The sequence below is a fragment of the Rutidosis leptorrhynchoides genome, chromosome 10, assembly GCF_046630445.1.
Source record: "Rutidosis leptorrhynchoides isolate AG116_Rl617_1_P2 chromosome 10, CSIRO_AGI_Rlap_v1, whole genome shotgun sequence".
NCBI lineage: Eukaryota > Viridiplantae > Streptophyta > Magnoliopsida > Asterales > Asteraceae > Rutidosis > Rutidosis leptorrhynchoides.
The window spans coordinates 190,029,320-190,045,541 of record NC_092342.1 but is presented as its reverse complement, the minus strand read 5'-3'; the positions used below and the strand labels follow the sequence as shown (position 1 = coordinate 190,045,541).

The 16,222-nt window shown below is 33.4% G+C and overlaps 1 protein-coding gene across 1 annotated transcript; it reads left to right on the top strand.

The window, feature by feature from the left end:
* Positions 1-6,280: 6,280 nt before the first annotated feature.
* Positions 6,281-13,501, top strand: LOC139871977 (LEAF RUST 10 DISEASE-RESISTANCE LOCUS RECEPTOR-LIKE PROTEIN KINASE-like 1.2). Its single transcript, XM_071859747.1, has 4 exons — positions 6,281-7,077; positions 11,972-12,004; positions 12,096-12,332; positions 12,410-13,501. Exons 1-4 carry the CDS (start codon positions 6,321-6,323, stop codon positions 13,369-13,371), a joined length of 1,989 nt encoding a protein of 662 aa, XP_071715848.1. The 5' UTR covers positions 6,281-6,320; the 3' UTR covers positions 13,372-13,501.
* Positions 13,502-16,222: the final 2,721 nt, after the last annotated feature.

Sequence of the window (16,222 nt, the reverse complement as noted above, 5' to 3'; positions counted from 1 at the left end):
AAAAATAAAGAAACTTATAAAACTTTTAACAAACTCTTAAAAATATATAAATTTTTGTTTTTCTTTTTATATTTTTGAATATTTAAAACGTATTTTTTTATGAAAACGAAATTTAATAAAAGTAAACTAAATTTTTTTTTTTTTTATATTAGCGTTGCGCTTCCGGCTTTTAAGAAGATGTCCCCGGCAGCGGCACCAAAAGTACTTGATGTCGTGCGAGGTGTATAGAAAATAGCTATTAATTTTTAGCAGGAAATACTATTAAATATGATACAATTTTACACAAGATATTTATTTATTTAGAGAATGGATATACTTAAACCTTGCTACAACACTTATAGGCAGTGTACCTAATCGTACAGTAGTGTAGTTTTTAGTAAGTCCGGTTCGTTCCACAGGGAATCTTTTTAAACAAAGCTTAACGCTATATTAGTTTACTTTTATAAAAATACAAATATATATATAAGTAATATTATTATTATAAAGGGGGTTTTTACCGTTTAATGACCGGTTTGTCGATTTTAAAACTTTAGTCGCAGTTAAAACTAAATGTAAAATATTAAAAATAAATACAAGACTTAAATTAAAGCGTAAAGTAAATAATGATAATGAAATTGCGAATAATAAAAGTGCGATAAAATAAACTTGCGATAATTAAAAAGTACGATAATTAAAAGTGCAAATAAATACAATAACAATAAAAATGCAATAATTAGAAGTGCAATTAAATATAAAATAAAGGAAATTAAATATGAAATAAAAGAATTATGCTTATTTAAACTTCCGTAATCATGATGTTTGACGTGTTGATTTTAGTTTTATGCCCATGGGTTAATTGTCCTTTGTCCTGGATTATTTAATATGTCCATACGGATTTGTCCATAATAGTCCATCAGTCATAAATATAAAGAGCGAAAGCCTTCGTCAAATTATTCTTATTCCCGAAGTCAAATATTCCAACTAATTGGGGATTCGAATTGTAACAAGGTTTTAATACTTTGTTTAATGAATACACCAGGTTATCGACTGCGTGTAAACCAAGGTTTTACTACTTTGTTAACAATTACACCAATTACCCTTGAATGTAATTCACCCCTGTTTCAACAAGTTTATTAACTATTAATCCAGTTCCGTATCCGGTAAAATGAATAATTATTGGTATTTATAGATATCCCGCCCACCGTACCCAGTCAAGCGTATGTGGTTATATATAAATACGTCAAATTATAAGTTTGTATATTAAATTAACAAGGTATTGTTTAGTTAATATAAAACCCATTAATAGCCCATAGTCTAATTTCCACAAGTGTCGTTCTTTTGTCCAAACCCCAATTATGGTACAAAGCCCAATTACCCAATTTTAGTAATTAGCCCAACATCATGATTACTTCGGATTAAATAAGCATAATAATAACTTAGCTACGAGACATTAATATAAAAAGGTTGAACATAACTTACAATGATTAAAAATAGCGTAGCATTACACGGACAGAATTTCGACTTACACCCTTACAACATTCGCTAACATACCCTTATTATTAGGATTTAAAATTAAAATTAAAATTAAAATATAAATTATATATATATTTTTACGTATATATTGAAAGAGAGATAGATTAAGAGTGTGAAAAATGATCAGAATTCGGTTGGCTTTATAGGGACTTTCAGAATTTGGACCTCCGCGACTCGCGGCCAATTTTGCCTTCAAACTCCGCGAGTCGCGGAGTTTAAAATTACAGCTCAGATACTTTGGAGTCTTTCTTGCCGACGGATTTATAAATATATATAATATATTAAATAATTATAAGAATTATTTAAATATTATATTATATTTATGTGCATAGTTGATTTGTAATTTTTAGTCCGTTGCGTCGAGCGTTGAGAGTTGACTCATGTCCCGGTTCCGGATTTTCGAACGTCCTTGCGTACAATTTAATATCTTGTACTTTGCGTTTTGAATCTTGTACTCTTGTAATTTCGAGACGTTTCTTATCAATAATTGAAACCTTTTTGATTGTCTTTTGTACTTTTGAGCTTTTTGGTCGTTTGCGTCTTCAATTCGTCGAATCTGTCTTTTGTCTTCACCTTTTATTATTTAAACGAATCTCACTTGTAAATAGAACAATTGCAACTAAAAGTTTGTCTTTCTTGAGGAATAATGCTATGAAATATATGTTCGTTTTTAGCATTATCAAATATTCCCACACTTAAGCGTTGCTTGTCCTCAAGCAATATCGTCTTGAAATACTAGAATCACTTCTTTATTCTTCACACTTTGTACATCAGTGATTTCTATACGGTGGTATGAACAATGGTAGTAACGATATGGTTTACAGTCCCACATGACTATAAAAATTTAGATCCATTAAGGAAATTGGATCTTTATGAAAACATTTGATCTTTTGAAAATTAAATCTAGCTTTTACCCTAGATAAGTTTTCCGGAATGACCCTTTACCGGTGTTTGTAAAATATTTTTGTGGGTTTAGTGGGTTTCAGATTTGAAAATTTTAGCTCAAAACTTGCGGTTTTGTGTCACCCACTTGCTAACCTTGTATTTGGGAAGCAACACGTCCAGTTTACTTGCTCCGTATATTACCTTTCGGTAAACTACCGTCCGGTTGTAAAGGAAATCGTTGAACAAGCAACTGTTAAGGCAATGTCCCCTGACATGCTTTTAATTATGGTCTATAACGTGTCGGACGCAATTACTATCCTTGGTAGGAGCAATAGTAAAGCTCACCCTTATAATTTTTCGGTCTGGCACAAGGTCCTCTCTTTGACCACTATGCAACCACCGTATTAGGGTAGATGGAATGTTTAGTGGGTTAGTTAGGAATTGAGGTTATGTGTACCGAGCTAGGGTTGGGGATTGGAAAGGTTTGATTGGGAATAGTATTGTTTTCTAGACGGTTTATTGGGCTGGGGAAGGGGTTAATTATTGGGCTAATTTGTTGGGTTGAAATCTTATCACGAATTGGGTTAGTTTGGTGGGTTGAGACATTATCACGAATTGGACTAGATTGGTAGGCTGAAACCTTATCATGGATTTGGCTAGTTTGGTGAGTTGGATTAATTTCTTGAGTTGGAGAAGTATTTGTTTTGCGGTTAGGGTGGTTTTGGGATTTTGTGTCATGACTCTTATAATTATTCGTTTTATTTGCTCTGGGTTAATTGAGTTTTTAAGGTTTACCTCTAGAATTGGATTTTCAAGATTTACTACAGGAACATTGTGATTTCCAATGGGGTTGCTCACCCTTTCTTTCGGGAATTCGTTCTCATTATTGCAGCAGGAAAAGTTTTTGTTTATTCCCATGCAATTGGACTTTCCATCTTCTATTACTGATTTCTTCTTCTCTACCAGAATATCTGTTTTCGACACCGATTCAACATCGGAGCTGATGACAATTTGAGAATTTCCGGCTGAAACCCAATCTTTGAAAGATTCTTCATCGTCACTTTCAACCTCCAGTTCCACAATGTCTCACCTTTCCTCAGTTTCTCGAATTTAATGAATTATAGACCTGAATTTAATTTTTAAGGATTCCTCAATTGGATTGGACCCTCTAACCTTAACCAGAACCTTGCTGCTATAAGATTCTGATTATGTTGACTGATGCTGCAATTACGTGTTTAATATTTTTCGCCACCATGAAGCAATCTTCTTGAATGTATTTTCTGTCCAACATGCGACACGGACTCCATATATGCTTACCCAGGATAGACGACTAGGATTAATGAGGTTATTATTGTCCCACCTTCAAATATTTTGGATCCACTTATTGATATTGTGGTCGTCATTGGATAAAATATTACCTACCGTGACCTGTGAATCAAATAAAATCATGACATCTTGACCCCCCAGATATTTGATTACAAAATTGTTTAAGCCTTCTTCTTCGCATAGGTCATTTATCTGTTCAAGGACATCCAGGGTTGTAACAGTTCCGGTAATAGCATTCTTAAATATCTCATCATTTTCGTGATCATTATCCAACTGTATTGTTCTTCCAGCGAATATATGGTTGTAAGACTCAACATTTGCGTGCACATGTTGGTTTAGTAGTGGAGGAATGGTGTTAGGTTTGTTTTGATTTGGTTGTCGTGGTGTTTGGAAAGTTGTGTTATGCTGTTTATAAGGTGTTAGTGAATCGGCATGTTGGTTTTTGGAGGAATTACGAGGGTTAGGGTTAGGGCGGTTGGGTTGCGGGTTAGGTCGGGGTAGGTTGTTTGGTTTTTGGTGGTGGTGGTGGTTTTAGTTTAAATGGTGGTGGTGGTTGTTCTGTTGTTGTTGGTGATTTTGGTGCAGGTGGTGGTTTTTTGGTTTTGGGTAGGGTGTAGGTTGTGGATGGTTAAACCGATTAGGGTTTGGGTTGAGGGAAGGGAAGGGGTCTTGGTGGTGAATGTTTGAATTGGAAGGTGGGAATGAGTAACGGTTTTGAGATGGGTTATGTTTTGGAATAGAATCAGTGACAACTTCATTGAATTTTCTTCCATCATGAACTGCATCAAAAAGATTAGGGATTTGGTTGGGTTATATCCCTGAACTAGCATTGATATTTCTTTGCTGGAATGTTGTATTGCTGTAACCATTTGCAGAGGTTACGTTTTCACTTCTTGCCACATATGCAGGAAGATACATATCTCCAATCTGAGTCTTCCTTAGTTTTTCTGCAAATTCAAATTTCTGGCCACTTGGTAGGTTTCTTCGAGCCATATAGATGTTTGAAACTAAACCAATCTTTTTGAAAAGACGCCATAGATCTTCCACTAGCCAAGTTAATGGGAAGTTGAAAAACAAAAAAGACATAGTTGTTCGACCGTTCACCCTTGAATTGTAGTACCCGTAGTTATTTTCACTAAAGCTTCCACACGCCGCCACCGTGCTCCTCTTTTTTTCACCGACCGCCGCTCTCTAAAGTGTTCTCTCTCTAAAGTTCACTCTCTCTCTCTCTAAGTTTCTCTCTTATCTCTCTCGTTAACATGTCTACTTTGTATTGTTGTATTGTTTTTGTTTGGGTCAACAATCAATCAAAAGCATTAACAACAAAAAGGATAACAAATACTAGTAATGAACTGTTCACACAATCACCGAAATTGAATCTGTTTTATACTTCGCATAAAAAAGTTATTGAAAAAAAAAATTTAGTTGAATAATCAATCATTTAAATGAGGAAGGTTGCAATACCTGAACTCGACTGCTTATGTCGACAGCTACACATACCGAATTTGAACACATAATCCAAATTACTGAAATGAACATTTTAATTGAATAATTAATCATCAGAATCAGGTATGTTGCAATCAATCTTTTGACTGCATATTTGTGGCACATTGTGTGCTTAACGAACTGAATCAGATTGTGTATTTGTGGTTCAATTAGGTAACTCTAATTTCTTTAACAGATACCGATTGAGTGAATTGAAAGGGAGAAAGTTAGGGTTTCAGAGAAAGAGAAAGAGACGATTTTTGTTTATTGGTTTGAAAAAGGGACAAATGAAATTTGGAGAGATGACAGCTTCTGAGGGTATTCAAAACTAATTAGAGGAAATTATAGGGTAATTAATGGCAAGCCACATGGAAGCATCACATGCTTTATTATAAATTATAGATTATAGATTATAGATTATAGATATATTATAGATAGATTCGAACCTGCAACCAGTGTTGTAAAAAACCCAATTACTCGCCGATTAATCCCCGATTAATCATTTTTAGGAGCAATCCGTTTCGATTTTCAAAAATCCATTTAATTAAACGGTCATCGTCAATTGATGGATCAAAATCGAATTTAGTTATCAAAGTCAGTTAAAGTCAAAAATTGTTAACATTTTAACATGAATTTAAAGTAAAATGTTATAATTTTGAAGTAAAATGAATAATTTTAGACAATTATGTTAAAAATTATCTTTTATCTATGATTTTTTTCTATAATTACACATATAATTTTTAAAATTTAATATTTAAATGTATACAGTATAATTCGATTAATTTTCGATTAATTTCCAAATTACCAATTAATTCTTTTAAAGTCCGATCGATTAATCCCAGAATAACGAACTACAACTATTTTCACAAAACTCTTTCGCATGGTGGCCCCAAAAAATTTAATTTTCATTTTTATTCCAACAATTGGCCCACTACCACTAGTTTAATTATAAAATTCAACACCTGTCACTTTAGTTATTTGTCCCATTCAACACCACTATTATGAATTATCGCTCCAAGTCAAATCCAAAAACACTACCTTCTATCTATCCTTTCCCTCATTAAACCTCATCACCATAAACACACATATCTTCAAAGTTATCATAGAAAACTATGAAAAACCTCAAAAGACACGCATCCATAATTCTCATAAACCCCATTATTTCTATAACATTTTTCATTCTTTTTAACCAATCATTTTCTTTAGATCGGAATTATGAATTATGTGTCCCTAAAGATTGTGGTGATGGACAAAGCATTAGTTATCCATTTTATATCAAAGGTTTACAAGATAGCTCTTGTGGCAACCTGGGATTCGAACTTCTTTGCAACGTTAATGGGTCGGCTACAATTCAAATATTCGAAAACAATTACACGATCAAAGATATTCAATACGAAAGCAACACTTTTCGCCTCGAAAATACCATGTTTGTATCTAGCCTATCATGCAAATCCAGGTTATTATTAAAAAACGTGACAAGTGATTCTAGATTTGTGATTGATAACGACCAGCTCGAGTCAAAAATCATTTTGTTATCCAAGTGTTCAAATAACATGCCATCGAATCTCGATAAGTATAAGATTAAGTCATGTGATGATGATGATAAGTATGCTATGTTGAATAGTGATGTGAATTATGAGAATGTGGCTAGAAATTGTGGTGAGATTGTTGAGACACCAGTGGATACAAGTACGGTGGTTGATGGTGGGAATATTATGGAAATGGTTAAACGAGGGTTTCTAATGCGGTGGTTAGCGGCAGATTGTGGTGAATGTAAACAAAGTGGTGGTAGGTGTGGCTTAAATACGACGAATCTTCAGTTTAGGTGTTTTTGCCCGGATAGACCTCACAAAGTGAGTTGCAAACCTGGTAAGACCTTGTACGTCATGCCTTAAAACTTGTACGATTTTCTAACTTGCTTTATTTTTATTTTCTATTTTGGTAAAAGCTTTTAAGTTGGGTGATGATTCTCACACACACTTTTTTGATCCTCACACACCTATTTTAACCTTTTACTCTTCTAATAAGAGGATCAAAAAAGTGTGTGTGAGAATCCTCCCCTTTTAAGTTGCCTTAGTTTCATTGCCTTAGTTTCATTGTTATTGTTAGTGTTATTATTATTGTTATAATAATAATAATAATAATAATAATAATAATAATAATAATAATAATAATAACTACAGTACAAAAGTAGTTATGAGTTAAAAATAGAAAAACACTAACACGGTAAAATGCTTAAAAAATATTACTGATCGATAAATATTTTTTGGATTCGTGTTAGTTTTAATAGAAAGTACTTTGATTAGATGAATGTCGTTTAGCTATATTTGTATTTATTGTTAACTTTTCTTTTTTATTACTCTCTCCGTCCCTATATAATTGTCCATTATTTCATTTTGAGATGTACTAAATTAATTGTCCACTTCCATAAATAGAAAGGAAAGAAATATTTCATTGGTGGATCTGGAGAGAGAAGATATTTCATTGGTGGAGAAATGAAGTTAGTGGGATTTTCTTAAACTGTGTGTTTTTTGTCTGGTGACAATAAATATGGGACGGAGGGAGTAATTAGTTAAGTGGTTGAAGATATTTTTAAAACTAAGCTGGGAATCTTTTTTTTTTTTTTTTTTAAATGCAAGCCAAAATTTAAAACCAAAACCGCACGAACAATACATATACAATAGGGGCAGACTACACGCAATGTTATATACTAGAACTGCTCAACTTATGAACAACAACAATAACAATAGACACAACAAATGTTTTATCAACAACAACAACAAATTTATCAATCTCAACCGCGACAATTGTTTCCAAACCAACCACCACAACAAATCTTTCTGAACCTACCGGAACAACAAAGGTTGCAAACACAAACGCAAGAAACACAATCGCAACCACGGCCTACGCGAAAACACTCCAAAAACGGTAGATCGTCGGCCACAATGGAAGACCCGGAAGACGTGGTAGCCCTTCAAAATCTAAAACGGTATGTTCGTAGCTAGATGAAGAATTACGACTTTCCTCCCCAATGAGTAGGAATAAGTTCAAGACGTGCGCGTCTTAATTTTGAGAATTTAATAAATCTAATTTTTTTTTTTTTTAGGATTTTTAATAATGTATTTTTTAGTAGTAATGGTATTAATTTAAATACGTTTTTTTAAATTTATTAAATATGTAATTTTTTTTTTTACATTTTAAATTACATAAGTAAAAATAAAACAAATAGAAAAAACTAGAAAAATAAAAATAAAATGTCAAATCAGCATTCCACTAAAAGTAACACCAACAAAGTAACACCACCAATACTCCACTAAAAAAAACACGTTTTACTCATCCAAAAACTGCAAAAAAGCAGGTGACACCACAGAAAACGCCTTCAACCAATACAAGTGATCTTACAATCCTAAATTAATCCTTAGCGTCGTTTGTAGTTTTGTGTGGTCATTTAAGGTTTTACTAAACACTAGTTTATAACATCGTTTGTTTGTTTCATATGCAACTTTTTAATGTTGTAGCTAAAGTCAAATAAATCAAACCAACTCTATTTAATTGAGTGGTTAATATCTTTCTAGATGTTCGTCGAGTTTCACTTAGAAATTTCATAATGCAATTTGCTTTTTAATTGGTTATGGAGTCTTCTGAAAGCATGTCGTATGAGTCTCGGTCAGTGACTCTAATCTCGGTGTTAAAAAAAAAAGTCAAATAAATCAAAAGGGCTCTTCAATTCAATTTAATTATTCATGAATTTAGATCACAACTATATCTATTATGAAGAATTGGAAAGTCGTAAGTTGATAATGTGGCGGACATTTTTATTAACGAGGACTATTTTTTGACATAAAAATTAGGAAGTAGATATCTTTTATTAATATTAATGAGGACTATTTGCAACTTGACTTCATGATGTGAACAATAAAAAACAAGTGGCCCAAGTGTGTAATCGGAGGTTGTAGATATAAAGTTGCTTTTCTTTGGTCCATTTTGGAGTGATAGACTTTGCTGGTTGGAGTCTGCTAATTTGACTATGACTTTCTAATTTAAACTTCATAATCTATAATCTATATAAAGTTTAATACAACTTTATTTGTAATTAGCATTTGAGTATTCAAAAGCTCATCTTAAGCTATATATAAACGTGCTATATAAATAACGTGTTTGACTTTGAAAGTCCATGTTAAGTTAAATAAGAAATTAAATTTAAAATACAAAATTTGTTATTTTTGGGTTTTACTAGCTAGGGTATTCGGTGTTTTCATTTCCCCTCTGCGAGTTTTTAGAATTATATCAAGAACACTCGTTAATGACTATATATATATATATATATATATATATATATATATATATATATATATATATATAGGGGCAGGATGGAGAAGTAACCAATCGGGGGGAAGCGGGGGGAAGCAAAATTTTTTTTTTTCTCGTTTTTTTGGAATTTTTTTTTCCGGCATCAAGATCACAGGAAAATATGAACATTTAGAAGAGACACTTCGTGATGAATGTTATTATTTAGGCAGGAAAACGATCGACAAAAATAACATTCAAGATAATATTGTTCGTGAAGAATATGAACGTTTTTTTTTCCATGTTTTGTGAAGTAAAATTTAGCCCAATTTAGAGTTTAGGGTTTAGGATTTAGGGTTTAGGGTTTAGGGTTTGGTGTTTTGGGTTTATTCCATAAACCCAAAACACCAAACCCTAAACCCTAAACCCTAAACTCTAAACCGTTCGTGTTAAAAACTCAATCTAAATCATAAATCTAAACCCTAAATCTAAACCCTAAACCCTAAATTTCTAAACCCTAATATCTAAACCCTATAAACCCTAATATCTAAACCCTAATATCTAAACCCCAATAGCTAAAACCTCAACATATGCTTGAAAAACACGATAATTGTTATATATTACCTCTTCGAGCGTTTTTTCGCCAAAATAAAAACATTTATCACAAAGTGTCTCTACTAAATGTTCATATTTTCATCTCATCTATAATGTTCGTGAACAAAGTTTTTTCAAAAAACGAAAAAAAAAGTTTTTGCTTCCTCCCGCTTCCCCCCGATTGGTTACTTCCCTCTTGATCCTACCACTATATATATATATATATATATATATATATATATATATATATATATATATATATATATATATATATATATATATATATATATATATATTCAAATTTGTGTTTGGGGTGATAATTGAACCTGAATTGGATCACACCCCATACCATTTAAGCCAAGCTTCGGTGGTTTATAAACAACAACAACATCAACAAAACCCAATCCACAAAAGTGGATTATGGGGGAGGTAAGATGTAGACAATCTTTCCCCTGACCTAGAATAAATAGAAGTCATTTCTCCACCCAGAGTGAAACACTCCAAGAGTAGAAAAAGTGTTCCCTCAATATTCTATGGATAGAAAGATTGCTTCCGAATGAACCTCTGACCAATAAGTAGATAAAAAAAGTTTGAGACACCATAAAAATAGTAAAATTAAATTTCCATGGGTTTTAAACATGCCTGGAATTCAATTTAGGCTCTAAGCGACATTCAAGTCGCCAGTAAATCGACGCTCGTTGTTGGCTCGATTAATAGAGCCATCTTATGTGGTTTATCAAATATATTATTAATAAGCAAATTCAATTATGATAACATTTTTAAACATTAAAATTGTGAATTATGTACCACTTAATCATTTTCAAATTTAGATTTGGTAAAAGTGAGTGTAAAGTTTTATCTTTATTTAAAAACAGTTAAACTAGAGTTGGCATTTTGAATAAGTAAAAATATATTACATCTTTATTTAATGTGCTAGCATCCGGTAGCTTGAGCCAAATGGGGTCAGTTTTTCGACGAGTTGGGCCTCTGGCATGCATATTCTATGTAAAATCTCTAAAACAGAAAACGATTTCGAGTATACACATTGATAGTTTACTGCAGAATCTTTAGCAAAATTCTAAACCACAAAAACGTGATTTATCAGTGGATTAGCTGTTCCAAAACAACAGATACATATCATAGTTTCCTGATCGAATTTATTTCAATCATATAGATAAAATAAGTTCGATTGCAAAAATGTTAATATTGTTGTTATGTACTTAAGGACCTTATGAAATTCATTCCAAAATCATAATTTTAAAATGTAAGATCACCATATTCCGTTTGTAAAGATCCACTTAATCACTCAATCAATGCTCGGAAAGCACAATAAGTCTCAAGCCTTTCGTACGTAGACTACTGTTTCACAACATAATTTAACCTCTAAATGAGGTCAATACGACCATACCTCTCTATTTATGGTGTGCCTAAATTGGTGTGGTGCGCCTTATCTTCGTGCGCTGCGCAAATGTTGTGCGGATATTATTTATGCGCTAATACGCATATGATCATCCCAAAAACCAAATGTTGATTACAACGCTCGATGAAAAGTTTTCTTCTTGATCGCTTAACGATCACGTTAACAAAGTAGAATGCGTGCAATAATCAGTGTTGGTACTATAACCAGAGCGTTGTAAGTACGTCCAATGAATGTTGCGCCATCAAAATGTGTTATTTACCATCAAAATGTGTTATCTACATTTTTTTTATTAAATGATCCGAAACTCTACAAATTAATCTCTATAATGATGAAATTATTGCCAATGGGGACATGGTCAATGTTAACTTTTTGACCAAAAACATTTCTTACAAGTTATTCGTATGTATATTCTGTTCATACTTGTTTTCTCTATGACTAACTATTTGTTGTTTCGTTTTGTAGTTAAAGATAACCGAAAACGGATCATCATTGCAGGTAATAATATTCTCCTAAAAATTGAATAATTTTCACACATAAGCTTAGATATACAAATATGTGATATTTGCTTGTATCTATGCCCATCTAGCTCTTGTTGGATCTGCCCTTATATTCGCATTTGCTGGTGCCATTTTCTTTATTCGTCGTACATACAAACGCAAAGCTTTTGCGTATTTTTCATCAAAGGATAAATCTCGAGATCTGGAAGATGTTAGTGTCTACTTTGGCGTGTCGGTCTTTTCCTACTCCGAACTTGAAGATGCCACCAATCATTTCGACTCTGCCCAGGAGTTAGGCAATGGAGGTTTTGGAACCGTTTACTATGGTAAATTGATGCAAATTTTATTTTCAAATCCGGTATTTGTAGCATCATTTACAACTATTTGACGTTTGTTTATTCAGGTAAATTACGTGATGGGCGGGAAGTTGCAGTGAAACGACTTTACGAGCACAACTATAAACGAGTTCAACAATTTATGAACGAGGTCGAGATTTTAACTCGCTTACGTCATAAAAACCTCGTGTCATTATATGGCTGCACTTCTCGTAAAAGTCGTGAACTTCTTTTGGTTTATGAGTACATTGACAATGGCACTGTTGCGGACCACCTCCATGGGGACCGAGCACAACTAAGCGCATTGACATGGCAAAATCGGATGAAAATTGCTATAGAAACTGCTAGTGCATTGGCATACCTACATGCTTCCGACATCATACATCGCGATGTGAAAACAAATAACATTTTATTAGATAACACGTTTTGTGTTAAAGTTGCGGATTTTGGTCTCTCGAGGTTGTTACCAAATGATATGACACATGTCTCAACCGCACCTCAAGGTACACCGGGTTATGTAGACCCCGAATATCACCAAATTTATCAGTTGACCGATAAGAGTGATGTATATAGTTTTGGAGTTGTTTTAATTGAATTAATATCATCAATGCCTGCTATCGATATTAGTAGGTCTAGGGAGGAGATTAGTTTAGCAAACATGGCTATAAATAGGATCCAGAAGTGTGCTCTCGATGAGCTAATCGACCCTTACTTGGGATCCGACGAGGATACTGAGAGGATGACCAAATCAGTTGCAGAATTAGCTTTTCGATGTTTACAATTTGATTCGGAAACAAGGCCTACAATGGTTGAGGTGTTGGAGATTTTAAAGGATATTCAAGTGGAAAAAGGTATTATTGATGATATTGAAGAGTTGAATCCCTCAAAGGTAGATGTGCCTCCTCCGCATTCACCAGAAAATGAAGGGGCGGGGTTGTTAAAAGGAGGCTCAATTACTGCGTCACCGGTTTCGGTCACGGTCAAATGGCATAGTACTAGTAGTGAATCTACCATACCAAATATTATGTAGTGTATTAATTTGAAGGGTTATAACTCAGGTATAGGTGTAGCTTTGTTTTTGATATAGTATATTTTGTACCCATTATACGTATGTAGTAATACGAAATGTAATAACACAACAGATTTTAATCATTTCAATAATAAATGGATTGTAAATGAATCTTTTTGGGTAATTTTGATAAAGAGAGAAATTAAAAAGATATATATACTAAAAATGTAGAGAGAGAATGATAGGTCATCAGAGAGAGAGAGAGAGAGAGAGTATTCCGGCCAGGGGGAGAGTGAGATTTTCGGTGAACTCAAACACGACAGATGTGAGGAATATTATGGGAGGACGATTAGAGACAGGGAATCATACAATGGCAGTTATTGGGGCAACTTTTCTAGGTTTGACAGAAATCGACTGACATCTTTCATGTGCTTTAACTTCCCTGAAAGTTCGACCACTGTGGACATGTGGTTTTTAAATGATATGGGATGTTACGAGACATATTCATGGTTAGAAAGAGACTCAAGAATAGGTTGCGATTTGCTTTCATTAGGTTTGGTGAAGTTCATGACATTGAAAGATTCCTATGGTCCATAGGTAACTTTCAAATAATGGGAAGAACGTTACTAGTTTACAAAGCAATTAGCAAGTAAGACCAGGGACAACCACCAAAATTTCAACAAACATCTAGAATAGAGCCTGAAAAACCCAAACATTGGTACGATAGCTTCAGAGAGGATGATTGCAGATATAGAGAGGTGTTTAGAGAAAGGAGGATGGAAGACCTTAGATCGAAACTGACAAACAAAAAGGATGCAGACTGGGGCGAAGAAATAACAAACCTAAGGAGCAAACTAAACAATAAGAAGAGCCTGCACAAAAGAATCGAGGATGAGAAAACTATATCGATCAAGGAAGATGAAGAGAATAAGAGTATAACAACAAAAGCTATCATTGGTGTTGTTAAAACTATGAACTTATAGAACAAATCGAGTCACTCTGTAAGAGTATTTACTACTTCGGAGGGTTTGAATTTCTTTTCATGTTTGAATCGGATAAAAATAGTAACGGATATTATTAACGAAAAATATCACATGTTATTGAATTTGTTAAAAAAAAAAATAACACGATGGTGTGACACCCCGCTAAAAACCCTTTTTGTATTTAACGCACCCACCCATTGTAATGTATTAACTTTTCTGATACATTGTAACGCTTTAAGTATGTGATTATGAAGCATTTCTATGTTTATATCACATGTTTTGTACCTAGCTTTTCTACGTTTAGGAATTACATTTCCGAATGTTTACTGTCGAATCAATTAACGGAATGCGTTTAGGCTTTCGCTTTTAAATAAATACATACATATATACATACACATATACACTTACACATAAAAATAATATCAAACCCTTTCCCAACTTCCCCATTTGGACGGCCAAACTAACCCACTCCTTTAACTTCACACTTTGATTTTATTTCCATTTCATTTCCAAAATCAAAACATACACACACACACACACACACACACACACACACACACACACACACACACACACCCACCTATTTCTCTCTAGTTCTCTCTATAATTCTTCATCTTCTTCAAGACTCAAGAACACCTCCACTACCAGCATCTAGATCTACCACCACCACCATTCATCTTCATCATCCATCTTCATAATTTGTGTAACATCCCGCCTTTTTCCGTTTACTTTCCGTTTAACTATTTTAAAGTTTGTTATATAAATATAACATCTTCCGTTAATACGCGTTTTAAAATATTTTGTTTAGGTAATTCACGCACCCGATTCAAACTTGAGGGACTAAATTTGCCAAGAGAACAAAGGTGTGACTAGGTCAAATGGTCAACACCTTTCTCATCCATTCATTCATCTCCTAACTCTTTCAATACTTTCACTTTTTACTCTCTAATCTTCAAACCAAGATTCATCATCCATTTTCAAGTTAACAATCAAACATCCAAACAAATTACATATTTGGAATCCTTGCATCTTCCTCTTCGATTCCATACCGATTTCATCAAGTTTGGGTAACTTTCTAAAATCACTAGATTCTTAGTTCTTGATGTTTTTAACTTATAAAAGTGTTAATTGGTGTCTATGGCTCAAGTCTAGCATGATTATGTGATTTGTTTGCTTGATCTTGCTATTTTGATGTAACTAGCTCAACTTGAAAGATGACTTGCTTAATCTTGAGTTTTGGTTGTTTATATGTTGTTAGATATTAAAAGTTCATGTTTTAATTGTGTTACTAGTATCACTAGCTTCAATTTGATGTGTAGGTTGCTTTAAAAACTTCATAAACTTGATTATTGACTTTGGTGATATTGGTTAGGGTTTGATAGACCTAAATGTGAATATTTGATGCATTGAATGCTATGAATTGTTGTTGGTAAGTGTTTAGTTGGATTGTATGCTTGATTACCTACAAAACGGTGTATCATATGTGTGCATTAAATTCCCGAACCATCTAAGTGTATTTATGAACTTGAAAACATTTATGGTGAGCATTTAATGAGCTTTCAATTTGATTTTGATTATTGTAAGTGATGATTTTGGTTGATGGAATGTGGTTAGTTGTGTTCCTTGTCAAAATACATTTCCAATTATATAAGATACATGTTTTAGATGTTTACGGATCATAAATTGCGTTAAATTGAAGTTTGGTTCGAGACTTGTCATGTTTTTAAGGCAGTTTCACTGAAACAGATACAGATGCGGCGCATCTGCCTTGGATGCGGCGCATCTGCTGCAGATGTGGCGCATCACTTGCAGATGCGGCGCATCTGATGGCTGCTGTCCGATTTATATTTTTGTTTTCGTTTAATTCCCGCTATGCTATACATGTCCGA

Excerpts from the sequence above, each read along its gene's own strand:
- LOC139871977 (XM_071859747.1), top strand. The coding sequence starts at position 6,321 with ATGAAAAACCTCAAAAGACACGCATCCATAATTCTCATAAACCCCATT. Across the intron at positions 7,078-11,971 it reads CAAAGTGAGTTGCAAACCTG|TTAAAGATAACCGAAAACGG; the intron begins GTAAGACCTTGT and ends TTCGTTTTGTAG. Across the intron at positions 12,333-12,409 it reads TTTTGGAACCGTTTACTATG|GTAAATTACGTGATGGGCGG; the intron begins GTAAATTGATGC and ends TTGTTTATTCAG.